This window comes from Thermobia domestica, chromosome 13 (assembly GCF_964235325.1).
Source record: "Thermobia domestica chromosome 13, izTheDome1.hap1.1, whole genome shotgun sequence".
Taxonomy (NCBI): Eukaryota; Metazoa; Arthropoda; class Insecta; order Zygentoma; family Lepismatidae; genus Thermobia; species Thermobia domestica.
The window spans coordinates 98076530-98093548 of record NC_137466.1 but is presented as its reverse complement, the minus strand read 5'-3'; the positions used below and the strand labels follow the sequence as shown (position 1 = coordinate 98093548).

Genomic DNA, 17019 nt, shown 5'->3' with positions numbered 1-17019 from the left:
AATCAAGTAAATTTAGTTCCAAAATTTAAACATTCAATTGCTAAAATAGATGCACTGTAACATATTTTCCAACAAACGACTCCTGAATGGACCTGATTCATTTGAGAACCTACCACAAACTATCATTTTTGCACTTCACTCCAACATAAAAAAAAAAACTTAAATTTTATCTTTTGATTAAAATCCACAAAACCAGCACCCAAGAAGACTTCCAATATTTATAATCCTACATATAAAATTTCAGATTTTCGCATACCACTCCGAATCCCAAATCCACGACCATAAAAACACAAACTACTGCTTATCCATTCTGCGCTCAATTCCGAAGCCTCATCATCAAACACTGTCTTAACTCCTAAAGATGATGTTCCCTTATGCGAAGAGTTGAAAACATTCAAGACTTAAAAAAAAAAAAAAAAAAAAAAAAAGCAATCTTTCAGTTTAACGTCTAACGATTATGCCCTTTAGGCTATCAGACGGATCATTTAGGCAACTGAATGATGATGGGAGAATTAGTGGAATGAGAATGTGGAAAGGAATAGGAGTACCCAGAGAAAACCCAGGAGCACGTATTGTTCACCAAAAACTTCCTTGGCCGGGAACTGAATCAGGGGCCCTACACACTAAGGTAAGCGCTCTACCATGAGCACCGTGCTCCTAAATAAATAAATAAATAAATAAATAAATAAATAAAATTTTCTGTGCTTTTCCTGATTTAAACCACTTGTGATTTTTTTTTTTTTAAGTATACATAGGGACCAAGAAAAACACAGTATACATGAGGTCTGGGAGATCCCCTCCTATTTCTATGATTTTCGATATTTTCTAAATTGAAATTATTTTCTTCACATTTGCTACATTTATAACATTTATTTCAAGTTTTTAAAACGTTTTTAACAACAATATATAAAATAACATTCAACGTACATCATCCTCTGATAATTACCTATACGTGCGCTTCATTTTCTCACCCCAAGCAATGCTCTGGGGTTAATGGAGAGAGATTTAAACCAGCACACTCTAATCAGCAACAAAACGGACAGAAATGAAAAGACACAAGTGCATAAAGTCTTACCTTCACAGGAGTAATACACCGTCTGCATACATCTTTGCTGGAATCTTACAGACCCTACTGTCTAGGGTTAATACTTGTGCATATATTCGTCATTCGCTCGGGAAGGGTTAAATTTTAAAAAGTTTTTATTTGTTAAAGATACAGTAAAAGCAGTTAACTTGGCCACCCGTCTAAGTAGCCTTAGTTTTGTTGTACCTGTACTTACCCATATTACATGTTACTCTGTAAGTTGGCCACCTGTCTATCTTGAAACTTGGTCACATTGAAACAACGTAACTGCTATCCTGTTTATGTTAAATTTATGTCTGTAAGTTGGATACAGCTAAATATTTGACGGTGTACTGATCTTTTTAATTTTTTAGAAATTCTGTCACAAAAAATTGGAAGGAAACGGCCCTATCGCTATGACTTGGAAGTTTTACAAACCACGGGACGAGAGGAAAACTTATCCACTCTCAGTATCTTCTGCAACCATGGAGGAGGCGATGGAATTTTATTTGTTCTTACGTCTATTGTCGATATATGTATTTATGTACAGGTCGGAGCCACTGCACAAGTCTTCTAATTCATACTCTATTCAAGACATTTAACAAATGGATTTATTGAACTAAGTATGCCCTTTATATTCGTCACATGTTTGAAACAATTATCTTTTGGAGAACCTGCAGGAAATTTATACTAAATCACGATTTGAATTTCATTAGGATTTAGAATTTAGATTTCTGGGTTTTCAGCATCTATGGCCATTTAGCCCGTCAAAAATGAAATCTTTGAGTTTTACGTCCCACGATTATGCTGGTTAGGCTAAAGGAGACGGTGAAGATGAGTAATGAATGAAATGGTGGAATGAAGAAAGTGGGAGGAAACGGGAGAACCTCGAGAAAACCCACACACACGGTGTTTGTCCACCACAAAGTTCACTTGGCGGGAGCAGGGTTTGAACCCGAGACCCCTAGGACCAGAGGTGAACGCTCTACCACTGAGCCACCGCGGCCCCAGGATTGGGAAAGGAAGGAACAGCCTGGGATATATAAGTTAGGTATCATTCTGGCATTTTTCTGGTGTGAATGAGGAAAACCCAGGAAAACCTCATTCAGGATGGCTGGCCTGAAAAAGCTTTTCACACGTTTTCGACCGAGAGCCTCCACCGGAAACCGAACCCGGGACCGCTCGCACCAAAGGCGAGAGCGTTAGTGACTGTGCTATGCGGGGCCACCGATATGAATTCATATAGCCAAGTGTTTACCCTGCTAATGGGTTAAGACCATGGTTTTGGTCACCAAGGTTTGGGAAGAAGTTTTTTGTTTGTTTTGATGCTTCGCTACTTAAAGGAGTGAAACACCATGAATATTTGGAGTATTTCCTGAAGCTATAATCTTATCTTCACCTATTGTCATAAATGAAAGAGACAAAAGAATGTGTTGTAGCATTTTGTAGGTAATTTAAATTTGAAAACTTAAGTTATAGTGTGCGAATGTCAAACTAAGATTGAAATTTATTACATATAATGTTTTTATATTGCAGAAATATTTTTTCCTGAGACACAAAGTAATACGTAGGTAATAATTAGTTACTGTATTAGAAATGCGAATGTTACAATCTGCAATAATTTTTGCTTCAAAATACACTTATTTGCTGTAAGTTTATCCTCGTCTACGTTGGCCACTTTTCAATGAAATCAATGGTGGACAACGCTGACTTGCTTCATTGTGTAAGTTTGTAGGAATTTAACGTTTCTTCTTAAGACCGGAAGGCAGGGCTTAAAGGTTAACGTAGGATCGGAACAACATCGGCTCTTATTTTGGATCAAATGTGAATCACGGAGTACAGAACATGATTGTTACAAGTCTGAATAAATTTATTTATTCGTTTAGCGACGGGATATTCCGTTAGTACTTTAATCTTTTCTTTCTTTCTCTGTTGTCTATTTTTTTATTCGTTGTCAATGCTTTAATTTTGTGTTAGACCGACTGGAAGATAAGGCATGAACCTTAACTCAGCCATTAATAAAATGAATCGATATTAAACTACAGGTTTCATCATCATTTCATTTATTTATTATCTTTTATGATTCTCTGTAGATTGCATGCAAAGTAAATGGAAGTATGTGAGTCGTGTTTCTAAGGCATTATTTGTTACCGAAAATTCGTCTGGACTCTATTTATAACGTCAGATTAAAATTTAAGACAGATCTAAAATCACTGTTGCCTGTGATTACCTACATTTAATCATACTTTGTGTTATAGAAAAATTAAGACATTCAACTACTTTCATCACAAGTCTAACTTCTAACTACGTACACTTGAAAGATGTGGAGATAAGAATTAAAATACTTACAGCCGATGTATGCTACTCTTACAGTATGCTGTATAATGACCACCTTCCATGGTTCCATAGTGATTCGAAACCCCATATAAATTATAGGTCATATGCCTCTGGTTTTGGACTAACGGGTGTAAATAAGGCTTCATATTTAGCTCAGTAATAGGGAAGTCTACAAAGATCTGCCGCTTTCTCCACCACGAAGAATCGTTATAAAACCTGAAACAAACGAATGCTTTACAATCTCCATGACAAATTATACACTTTCTTCTACATATTAAAAACAACGAACACGGCAAAATTTATTCCTTTCTTATGAGCGCACCTGATTGCTTCAGGAAATTACATGAGATGAGTTTCGCATGCCAAGTTTACCAGTAGTATGTACGCAACTGTTAGGACTGTGTGTCACTGTTAAAAGTTGTGTGTCACCGTTAGAAGAAAATAACATATACAATCTACTAGTTAACAATGTATTTTCAAATATATAGTACTAAATAAATAATGTTCCAGCCAAACAAAAACTATCAATTATTATGGCAATGAACAACATAGATCTTAGCGCTGTTAAATTTGCCTTTCTCGGGAACCACCACATAAGAATTTATTCTTACTGTCCAGCTCAAACTTTTTGACGTTTGGCGAAAGCCAATAGCGCGCAAGAGCGATGTTGTCGGATTTCATTTCCTTTCGTGTACAAGTATAACGTGAAACGTTTCTCTCGTGAAACACAGATGGGAGAACGAAATAAATGCTTCAAATCGAGAAGGCGAAAGAATAACATTGATTTAGATTGATTTGTATATGAAGAAATCACCTTAGAAAAAATAATGAACCACTGTACGTACAACCATGGTTTTTCTCCCCTAATTATTCAGAAATGATTTTCCTTTATCCTACGTCCCACGGTTATGCCGGTTAGGCTAAAGGAGACGGTGGTGATGAGTAATGAATGAAATGGTGGAATGAAGAAAGTGGGAGGAAACGGGAGAAATCCGAGAAAACCCGCGCACACTGTGTTTGTCCACCACAAAGTTCACTTGGCGGGGGCTGGGATCGAACCCGGAACCCCAAGCACCAGAGATGAACGCTTTACCACTGAGCCACCGCGGGAAGACATTTTTGAGTACAAATAATATTTCTCATAAGGATCCAGCATTAGAATTTTTTAAAGTTTTACATCCCATCGAGTATTAGACAATCTCACGTAACTTTCATTGGGTATTGCAAAAAAGAGGGCACGCCTTAAACGTCAAGAGGTTTGAGCCAAACAGTGTCTCATTTTGTTCAGTTCGATGTCCTCTACCGGTTCATGTATGTCTTATCATTGAACAATTATAGTTAAAACAAAAATTAAAGCTTTAGGAGTTAATAATTTTTGGCTATATTCATACTGTCCTCTGTCGTCTTGCCAGAGCCTTTCTATTGCTCTCGGAAAATATGCCGACCTCCAACCGCGCCAATCTCTTGCAGAGGAAACTCCCTTTGTTTAGGAGAAAAGAAGTGAATGACCTCGGCTGTGTTGTCAATTTGTCATTAAGTCGTTTGGTCTTGACGAGTGAAGATTGTAGGCTACTTAGAATGATTAACAAGACAGTGCAGTGTGAAGTCCGTGCAGCATTCAACGATTGGATATCTCGGTCACAGCAAACTTGTTCTTCCTCTTTCGAGGGAGATAAAGGAAAATACACATCGACAGCAGCTCGAGGAGGGGCACAATTGAAACAGATAGGTGCTAGTGTCATGATGAAAAGCTTGCTGCGATTCGTGGTAGCTCAGAGGTACTGTGCTCACCTCAAGAGCACGAAATTCCTGGTTCGATCCCAGCTCACGATAAGTGAGCTTTGTGGTGTATAAACATCGTGTACGTGGGTTTTCTTAGAAATTTTCTGTATCCTTCCACTTTTTCATTCCATCATTTCATCACTAACATCATCGCTGTCTATCTTAGTCTCGGGACGCTAGCCTAAAAAAGTTGAAGGTACTGTATATAAATATTTCAGAATCAGTTTCATCTTAAAAGGGGTGTAATTATCGTAAAACATAAATTTTTACGTTAAAAAATTGGTGTATGTCTTCATACTAATAATATTGTAGACATTTGTTAAGAAAACAATATATGTCTATATAATATGAAAGTTCTGTACAGTACATACGATTTTCCTCTAGTTTCTCAATGAAGAATTTCACGTATAAATTTTAATATCTTATGATAAATTTATTCTTACTGCTTGACAAGAGTTACCTTGATAGGTGAATGACAAGTATAGGAGGAAGCTTCCAGATATCGAACTTCTTTGTTGCATTTCTAGCTCCTTTGCATTCTGGGCAGTTATAACCACTAATTGTTTCTCCATTTAAATACAACCTCATACAATCCTAGAAAAAAGTTAAGTATTATTAGTGTCATTCGCTTTAAATGAAAAGTACACTTCTAATCAATTTTCACAAGGTAAATTCAAACTAAGGGTGGAAGGAACATTCCTGCAGGAAATATAGGCAATAAGCTATTATTATAGGTTGACAACATGAAAAAAAAAAAAAAAAAAAAAAAAAAGAACTTTAAGGTTAGTTTAAAGGAAAAGTTGTGCCGATAGATGGTACTACAGTTTTCTATCTCTCCCATATATATTTTACCATTCACAAAAAATCACGATTTCTCTTACAAATTTCAATCTGCAGACTTCAAACTTTTAGAAAAGGAACTTCATAATCTATCGAAGTCAATAATCCGTGCCGATTTTTTATTTAGAATTTTCTTCATTGTTGAAATGGCTTGTTTGTTGAAATGGATATCCAAACCTTTAACAAGGGAACCGTTTCAACAATGAAGAAAATTCTAAATAAAAAATCGGCAAGGATTGTTCCCTTTAATAGGTTATGAAGTTCCTTCTCTAAATATTTAAAGTCTCTAGGTGGAAATTTGTAAGAGAAATTGTAAATTTTCGTGAAAGGTAAAAAAATACATGGGAGAGATACGAAGACTGTAGTGCCATCTATCGGCAAAACTTGTCTCTTCACACTAACCTTAAAGGTCCATAGCTCCTAAACTATGGGACCTACCATAGTTGGGTCAAGACTTAACTTAGGAACTAGTACGTGCCCCATCCAAATATCCATGTTTCAGAATACTGCGGTACTTTCGCAACAATTTTTATAGAGGTAGTTGGTGAGTATTTCAAATTATATGCCCGTAGCCAAACTTCCTCTATAAAAATTGTTGCATAAGTACCGCAGGACTCTGAAACATGTATTTTTGGATAGCGCACATATTAGTTCCTAAGTGAAGTCTTAACCCGACTACGGTAGGTCCCATAGTTTTGGAGCTATGAACCTTTAAAGTTCATTTTTTTTTTTTCATGTTTTCGGCTGCCTAATTCCGAAAGGAAGCATTTGTGCATTCAGGAATCACCTCCCTAACGTTGTCGTTTTTGTTTTGAAATACCTTTGAAACCCCTGTATATTTGTTGATTTGAGTGGATGGCTGTTCAGATGTTTTCAAACGGAAACATAATGTCGATTCATTATATTAAAACGCAACAACAACAGATTAAATATACTTAGAAAATCGTATCCTTTCAAAACTGTAAGTGTAAGAAAAATATTTGCATCAAATTAGATGAATGCACATAAGACCTAGGAAAATCAACAACCCTCTTATATTAAGACACTTATCACATATATTTCGTTTAAAAGACACTCAGATAATAATAATAATAATAATAATAAAATTATCGTTGTTAAAAATAAGAAAATTATATTTAAGTTACGTAATTTCAAGATATCATCATTTACATTAAATATGTCTCATCCAAACAAGTGAATACATTAAGTTCCTAGAATATAAAAAATTTATCATATTAAGAACACTTTATACTAGTGATAAACTGAAAATTTTCATTTCCTACTACATTCTCTCACTCCTTATCTCGCAAGTACATAATTCCTAATGAAAGATACTGGCCATTCGCGACAGCCTATGCTAAAGTGGAAAATGTTTACTAAGAAATCATAAGTAAAGTTAGTAGAGTGATGGAAGAGAATACACTGTTAAAGGAGTCAGTGATGCTTTGAAACAGTTTGTTTCACCTCTATGTACATGAAGCTGGAAGTTAAAATGTAATCCAAAATCATACGCCCTCTCAGAAATTGAATCGGGACTATGTACACAGAAAGCAAGCATACAAGTCATCTGGTACTCACGAGTCGAAAGTTGTAGTTGTATATTAAAAATACAGTATATTAATTTGCATTTTTTGTGTGTTTCTGCTCATGTTTTTTTTTTTTATTTTAAAAAATCAGTTTAAAAATTAATTATGATTTAATAATATAGAAGAAGACGAAGGGAGACAGGTAAAAGATTTTTCTTATTAAGAAACTTTCTTCCCCGTGTCCTGATGGCTATAGAAGAACAACTACTGGAATGTATTGGAGAAACAATGATCACTTCCTCTTACATTGAGATATGTTATTTCTTTAATTACTAGGGATGATCAGAAAGTAAGGTTACAAAGCCTGCAGTGAAACGTGTATGTGTTATTTTATACAACCAATACAGCCAACAGATAGCACATAACTAACTAACTAACTAACTCTATGGCCTATGGAACCCGGAGGTTCAGTGCCGCGTTCACAAAAGCTCTCCACTGACTTCTATCCTTAGCTAATTGCATCCAGTTTCTACTTTGTATTCCTATCTCTGCGAGATCCATCTTAATATTGTCCTCCCATCTGCGCCTAGGTCTTCCTAATGGTCGTTTTCCTATGGGTCTACCAGTCAAGACTTTGAAAGCGTTTCTACTTCCACAGATAGCACATACAGAAGGTTATTTTTCAACATAGTCTCCATATCGTTTGATGCACTTGTCACATCGCAGAATGAGTTTAAAGATTCCCTCCTGGTAAAAATCCGATCCTTGCGTGTTCAGCCTCGTTGTCACGAAGTGTTTCACCTCCTCGTCTGAAGCGAAACGACGGCCTACTAGGTGCTCCATTAAGTGAGGGAAAGGTGAAAGTCACTTGAAATGAGGTCCGGGCTGTATGGAGGGTGGTCGATGATGTTCCAGCTGTGTTCAAAGTTGCTGATGCCACACTGGGTCAGCCACTACACTCCTCGTCGGTGACATTTTCTCTACCAGCCCCAAACTTGCGACACCATTTACGACATGCTGACGAGACATTACAGTCTCTGCGTAAACTTCTACCAGCTGTCGGTGAATTTCAGACAGGTAACATATTTCACCCACAGAAATCGAATAACTGAGCGAACTTCTTCGCAAGACCAGTTTTCGAAACGAGTCACCGCTTGTGTTTACATACAACTAGCACTGTAGGTGGCGGGTGGCTGAAACTGCACAGTTGCCAATTCCATGTATTAAAATTATCGCACATTCCTCATTCCTCTATAACAGACGAAACTCCAGAAATACCGGCCTTGTAACTTTAGTTTCTGATCCTTTCTCGTATAACAATTACTATTTAAAAAAAAAAAAAAAAAAAAAAAAAAAAATCGAGTACAAGGAATTCTCCTAAAAATACAAAATACTTACAGCCAACGCACACCTGTTGTTGTTACTGGGTAATGGAAGTGACAGATGTGATATTAGTTCATATGTAACTGACTCATTCCGACAATCCATACAAGTCACTTTTGACCGCTGCAACCCATAGAACAACGTTAATATGATGGACTCTTTGGAATTAGTAAAGTCCTTCCACGCCTTTTCTGCTGCTAGCTCATCTTTATCTCTACAGTGTGAATTGCTAAGGTTGTTTTCCGAGTCCCTTGATACCGTCTGAAATTAAAAAAAACTTTCATTAAACAAAATTAAAATACCGACTTGTTATAGACAATATATAAAAAAAATGAATTAACTACATTCAATATACAACGACCACTAAATGTGTATTACTATGAAAATCACTAGCTTGTAACTAGCTTAATGCTTGTTCTGCATATTTTATATGCCGTTATAACCCTCAGTCCCTATATTTACAAAATCTAGGTTACTGTTTTATCAAAATCCATCTAAACACTTCATTTAGGTATTACCTTTTTTTTTTATTGTAGTACGTAATAAATTAAACATTGACACACTTTTCAATATTGTACATGTATATATCACAAGATGGATTCTCTATATATTATGTGTTTTCCGTTGCTATGACGACTTACAAAACATGTCATATCACAATCACAACAGAACATTAATCATAATAACATGAAAGAAATTACATCTATTTTTCTTTTATATTTTTTCTTCTTCCTTTTGAACAGCTTGTGCATATTTTAAAAGCACATTTTGCCCGCAAATACAAGTTATTATATAAAAATTACAAAATACCGTTACATAATGTCGCCCGAAAAATGGGACTTTTTTGTTTAAAAAGAAAAAAAAGAAAAAAGAAATCCTGGACCGTTGGATATCACATGTTGGTTATTTGAGTTTTCGAATAACACTCGTATATACAATAATTACAATTCATACAATCATATATCATATTTTACTTTTATATCAATATTATTTTCATATTTATCTTAATTCTTATAATTAATTTCATTTTATACAATTCAATATTGACAATAGAAGGTACATTCAAATAACGTTATAAAAGTTGTTTAATATAAAGTCCTTTCGAGACCATCGATACGTGTTACAAGTTGGAAGTTAACAAAATCTATGTCATTTTCTTGGGCAAAACTAAGAAGATTGCGAAAAGGATATTATTATGATGTTTGTATGATTGTTTCCTTAAATGAGAAATGATCAAATATATTATATATTCAAACAAAATGCAATTTATAAATGATATATCGACATCTAGAACAAAACACGATAATCAACACCATAACATAAACTAACATAAATAAAGAAATTATCATATTAGAAATCAGTTCAAAGATTAAATATCATTCATGTTAACTTTGGTTACAACTTCCGAAGGAACTAATGCAGGGTGTCTACTAAAATTCCAAAATGAAATTTCGTGACCTTTTCTCTACAAAATCGTAAAATTTCCTAATATTTCCAGGAGCGAATTAGGCCGAATTTTCATCCATGCGATTAAAACGTACTTTGCTTGCGATTTGGTAGCGTCTAAAGGCGACCATAGACATTTTTGGTGGTGAATTTTGACGTTTTATGGAACAAAATTTTCCAATCTGTACTTACATTTGAACAGTTAAAAAAAAAATCGAGACCCAAAAGCTAAATTTCGTGACTTTCATGTCCATTTTCTGCTTTCGTGACTTTTTCGTGACTTACTAAATATAACAGAAACAAAAACTACATCAGAAGAGCTACATTAACTGCCAATACATCCTTTACAAGAATGTAACCCATACAGTTTTAACTATTCTTTACAGACCAATTGTTCCTGGACACAATTTCTGAATGAAACCATTGACAAGACAGTCTCTATTTTTGCCCAGGTTGACTTCAATTTAATTTAACTTATGTGTCTTCGTTCTTAATAAGACTGAAAGACATTTCTTTCAACAGGCAATTTAGTTTTTCTCGTGATTTTGACTTCCTTGATACCGAGACTAGACATCCCTAGATATTAGGACAGACCTGAAACTGCACCATTCTGACCTTTAGAATTTCTTAAAGTTCCTTGATTCTGGCATCAATATTTCTTTCAGTCAAAGCCATCACACTGAGATATAACTTCATAAACTACTTCATGTATGTATATTTTTTTAAACAAATATTTCTATGGTTCGTAAAATGTTTCTCCACATTAACTGGAGATTTATAACTTGCCCCTAAGCCATATTTCTTTGCAACTTTATTCAAACTCATTACTTTGACGAAAAAAAAAAAAAACGTGTAAAAATCCATTCACTGTCAACATTACCTTATTATTTGTTAAAAATCCTATCGATATCCCAAGAATATCAATTTATTTTGACTTATTTTTACTTGATTTTTAGTTTCCTCTTTTGTATGGTGCGAGAGGTCCCTGGTCCGACTCAGGGTGATGGGAGTTTGTGGTAGACACCACATTTCTTTTATAATCATTCACTTTCATGAATCATACGTCTCCTTTAACCTAAAGCACAGATCCATGGGACATTAAACTACATATTTCATTTCATTCTCCTCCTGCGTAGATACCAACCTAAAAACTGTAAGGAAGAAGTTTAGCCATAAACTAGCTTTACTTTTGAATGAATGCGTTGTTTACTATGTATGTGGAAAATTCAAGTAGATTTCTTATTATATAAATTGAATAGGAATTGTTCTATCGATTGTTCTAAGCGATATACCAAGAAGTTCAATTTATTATTTTTCTGAAATTCACTAGTAAATTTAATTTTTTGGATGTATCGAATTCAGTTTCTGAAGTAAAATTTACAGTTGTTCATCACTTTTTTTATAAGCTTTAACAGCGTCACCCGCATATCTATAATACGTGATATATTTATCCTGTTCTTTATTTAAAATGCAATCGAAATGATTCATTATTATAATGGGCCAAAATTGCGAGATAAAATATTAAGCCTAGCGAAGACCATCTATCTGTAGATATGTCTTACCTTCGAATATAAACAAATTATATTTGAACATGTACCTCATTATTTCATGGGTTTCTAAATCATTGAATTTAATCTGTTTTAACCAAAGTTGAGTATTTTCTAAGATCGAATTTACTGGAATAAAAAGGAACATGTTCACACTATAGAAGAAACTTTCTGTCCACAATACAGAATGAATATGTCTATAGAAGACTGTCCACGTTTACTAGGGAGCCAATATCAGCTTTCAGAAACAGCCTATCTTCAATCGTATACCTAAACTTATCTGTGTTATTTACATAGCACTTATTTAACCGGGCTTTGGACTCATGTTTTACATATATACTGTATATATACATAAGTAAAAAAATAAAGTGGTGGAGAGGAGTTTCACTTTCTTGAATGTTAAATTGCATTTTACCACGTATTAATTATTAACTTGGTGCAGTTTTCTTGTTAAGACAGAAATCATGAATGCTGTAAGAGAAAATACGTATGTAAATCAAAACTTGAAGTTGACACTATCTTGCTTTTTCAGGTTCCAAACCTGAGCTAATGAAAAATTGAAAAGTTGCTAGCGATGAGCGTGAGAAGTGTACTTTCATGAGGCAGATTTTTATGCTGCCGAATATATATATAGTAAACAGGGGCTTCCATACAAAAAAAAGAACCAATCTACATGTTTAGCAGTGCATTTGAAGACATTGAAACGGATGCCAGAGCCATTGAAACTGTATGAAGAAGCTTTTGCTCCATAGATACAACCACAAGGCAAAAGAATGAAATCTTATTGCTTAATTTTCTGCTGCTTACTGTTCCCACTGTTATTTCCGCTTCTGCTAACGTATAATAAGAATAAAAGAAAGAAAGAAAAAGAGAAAAGGAAGACGAAAAAATCTGTTCTATAACGCTACCACTGTAGCCATGTGAAAAAAAAAATACAAACTTACCTTACAGAGATCCTCATTTAACCAATTTAATAATTCCGTTAAGAATTCATGAGAATCCTGCTGTTCATATCCTTGGAAGGATTTATGGTACTTTCCAACTATACTCTGAAATTACAAATATTATTTTTAACCCATTGATATACTAAGATGAGTGCTTAGAGTATGTTTACATACAAGTAGAAAAACGAATGGTCTGCATACTTCCTTTATGAAGTCATGCTTACTTAACATCTTGCATGTTCAGGCTGTCTACTAAAATTCCAAAATGAAATTTCATGACTTTTTCGTGACCTTTTCTTCACCAAATCATAAAATTTCCTAACATTTTTAAGAGCAAATTTGGGTGCGAATTAGGTCTAATTTTCATCCATGCGACAGAAACGTACTTTGCTTGCGATTTGGTAGCGTCTAAAGCCGACCACAGACATTTTTGGTGGTAAATTTTAACGTTTTATAGAAGGAAAATTTCCAATCTGTACTTACATTTGTACAGTTTAAAAAAAAATCGTGACCCAAAAGCTAAATTTCGTGATCGACAGACACCCTGATGTTAGTAGTTACCACTGCCACATTTCTACCGATAAATAGAGAGGAAAATTGATCCTCAGTTCTCTTTTGATCAGTCACTCTATGGTTCAACACGAATATTTTTTGTCATTCTAGGCAACAAGATGGTATTCTGATTGTTTTTACATGTACTCGCCTGCAAATGCGATCTCTATAAATAGAAAAGTTAATGCATTTTTCAACTATTACATTGATACAGATTTCTTAATATGTATATTTTCCTTCTCTATAATAATAATAATAATAATAATAATAATAATAATAATAATAATAATAATAATAATAATAATAATAATAATAATAATAATAATAATAATAATTATTATTATTATTATTATTATTATTATTATTATTATTTATTTATTTATTTATTAGGCAGCAAACACCATTAACAGACATAGGTGCGCGTGGGTAGTAATTGTGTGTGATACATACAAATTCAGTATATGGAAATCATACAATAGTGTCATGGAACAGGAAAACTATACATGCAGCACATGTAGTCGAAATCATAACATTTTAACATACAAACTTAAAAATAATTTTATACTGGGATAAAATATATCATAAATAAAAATAAAAAGGGGATTACAAGAAAGTAATTCACATAATTAAACAAAAATCTCGTGTTAACTAAGATAAAAAAAAAAAGAGAACATAGAATCTGATGCATGTAATAACTAAAAAAAAACAAACTTAAATGTAGAGGAAAACGAAACGACGAAAGGAACAAAAGAAGGAAGAGATGGTTAAAATCTAGAACTAAAATTCATTACAAAATCACTCTAAATTAATAGATAACATTAAAGGTCCTTTAATAACTTAAAAAGTTATTAATAACTATATAACTGAATAACTATAATAATAAACATTATTTATTTATTGATGAAAGTGACATCACAGCCTAAGTCTTGATTTGGTCACATAAAAGAAAAAGATACATGAATAAACAAGTTATGAAAAGTATATTACACACAATTTAGAAACATCCAAGTAGCAACTTAAGTATTAATTTATAAAACACAAAAGTTATGGAAATTTTAACAATTCAATATGCATGTTTGCATAAACTTGTCCAAGAAGAAAAAAGATGATGATTATGTAATACTTTTGACATACTGATTTACATTACAGAAGTTGTTTATAATATTTTTTTTTTATTTTTTACTCATTATTGAGAAAAATAAGACACAACTAAAGCCTTTAACTAGTCACATTAAAGCAAAAAATAAGATAAACGAATAAAAAAGCAATAAAAAGTATATTAAAAAAAATTAAAAACATGAAAAAATCCTAAAATAATAATTAGTAAAATAATAATCATAAAATAATGAACACTTAATTTCATTTAATTATATATTTCAAGTGCTGAGAACAGCGTTAGCCAAGTATGGCAGTGTACGGTAGTAATTAAATACATATTGTAAATTTGATTTAAACTACTCGCTGAGCAAAACAATACGTTTATTTGTAAAAGTTATTAACGTGTAACAGTTGCGCCAATTGATAGTGTCTGATGAAGCCAAAGTGGATAATTGGCGAAACTGTTATACGTTAGTAATTTTTTACAATAAATGTATTGTTTTGCTCAGCGAGTAGTTTAAATCAAATTTGAGTCTATAAAAAGCAAATCTTGGACAATGGAAAATATTATGCATATTGTAAATAAATAAATAAATATCATCATCTATCTTTCGCATAAACAGGAGTCACCTAGAGCTACCAAATTTTGTACACAGAGAGATCATCACCAGATCTAATCGAGTGCGAAGCCGTTGTTTCGATTCTCGGCTTGGAGAGGGGAAGTGTGTCAAACTTTATGGTCGTTTATGGCTGTACCTAAGAACACCTTGCCTATAGTCAACCAATATTACATATTTATTGTGCAGGCTTACATAACAGCAGAGGAAGAACACCAGGCCAATGCAATGGTTGTGGGTACATTTCACTTCCTTTATATATATATATATTCAAATTCTGAATTAAAATCCCAGCAACAACGGGTGCTTACAGTTAGATAACAATAACTTTTAACGTGGAATTGTACACTACATTCAAGGATAGTTTTAAGTCGATACATTAGAAGAAATAAAACTTTCTCGAGTCTAAATATAAGTAGTTCGTGTTCTCACCTTTGGTGTGGGAGACTCGGATTCACTTTGGATAGGGAACTCATGTAGTTATAGATCTACACACACAAACATTATCTACCACGTGCAGTAGCAAAGAAGAAGCAAAGATTGCATTAAAAATATTGGGAATTTAATTGACTCCTTTTACAATTGATTCATTTCTCTCTTTCAATGCAGTGACTCTCAACCAGAAAATCCAGTCAAAATTTTACATTTTGATCTAGATGAAATAATGTCATGAAGATAGGGGCCCTCATCACTGGTCTATTGGCTGGCATGCGCGCCTTTAGTGTATGATATCATGGGTTTGATTCCTACTGGGAAAGCCTTGAAAAACTGAAACGCATTACGATGGTTCGGATTCCACCTTAAGTTGTAAGTCTACATCTCATATAGCCTTGGTGCTGAAAGGGGCGCTAAACTCCAACCAGTCAAGCTAGCTAGAGTCTTCCCAGGCTTAGTCTATAATTTAACAGTTCTTCGAATGATAAAGTTGGGATAATAGTTTGTTCCAGACAAAAGACGGCTACTGCTTCTGTTTGAAATATAAGTTTCGAATATTTAAGTTGCCGAAATTTATATAGTTCATTTCCGACTAAAAGAAATTCAAAGCTATGAATATTGCATTGCAAACCAACTCACTCCATAATAAACTGAAGTACGCTATTTACGCGCCTGTATGAAAATGAATAATACAATTCTCATTTACCTTAATGCACACTTTCATTTATACTGAACAATACTTCGTCCTCACAACTGATGTGGATGTCATCAAATCAGTTTCTAAGAATCTAACCGAACTACAACTCTTTACATTCTTCAATCGTCTCTCTTTCTTTTTTTTTTCGGTATAATATAGTTCTATTCGTGGAAACACACCAAACAAGTAATTATATAGCTGTACATATCAGACTTTAGGACAAAAGGCATTAAACATCAGCCAACAGTGGCTACCAGTGGCTACCATCCGATGTTCCCATGCCTAGAATTTGTAAGTTATTTGTAAGAATTTGTTTTCAGTTACTTCTACTTTATTACTACACATGATTTCTGTGTCTCATTGCCAAATTCTATTTGCGGAAATTATCAAAGCTTTTTGATTTCGGTTATTTATTGCGTAATTTCATTGTCTATCTAGGTTACGTTCGTCTAGAATTCTATTTAGGGTCCTTAGTCTTAATGGAATATGATTCGTATAACGATCCGTCCACTAGTGAGGATGTTTTATGTTATATATTAACGTTTTTGATGGAATGTTTGGATTCGTTTAAATGTCTTCATAATTCTGAAACACTTGATTTATATTTGGAATCTATGATGTTTCCTTTAATCCTCGTGTCAATGTATTTTTCGGTATCCCTATATATGTTTAATCACAGTCATAGGCCATATTGTATTCGTATAGTCCGAATTTACCTGTCGATTTATTTATTTATTTATTTATTATTTTAT

The 17019-nt window shown here is 33.7% G+C and overlaps 2 protein-coding genes across 6 annotated transcripts in view; one reads left to right on the top strand and one right to left on the bottom strand.

Annotated features, from left to right (window-relative positions):
* The window catches only part of LOC145668376 (uncharacterized), a 233494-nt gene that overhangs the window by 87911 nt on the left and 128564 nt on the right, over nt 1-17019 (top strand). The window lies entirely within an intron of this gene.
* Nucleotides 1-17019, bottom strand: part of Usp8 (Ubiquitin specific protease 8) — a 135736-nt gene that overhangs the window by 14495 nt on the left and 104222 nt on the right. For all 5 annotated transcript variants that reach the window (XM_081736156.1, XM_081736157.1, XM_081736155.1 and 2 more), the window contains 4 exons: nt 12869-12973; nt 8947-9192; nt 5643-5776; nt 3413-3616 (listed from right to left, as the gene is read on the bottom strand). In XM_081736156.1, the coding sequence (XP_081592282.1) occupies nt 3413-3616; nt 5643-5776; nt 8947-9192; nt 12869-12973 (689 nt within the window). The remainder of the gene's footprint in view (nt 1-3412; nt 3617-5642; nt 5777-8946; nt 9193-12868; nt 12974-17019) is intronic.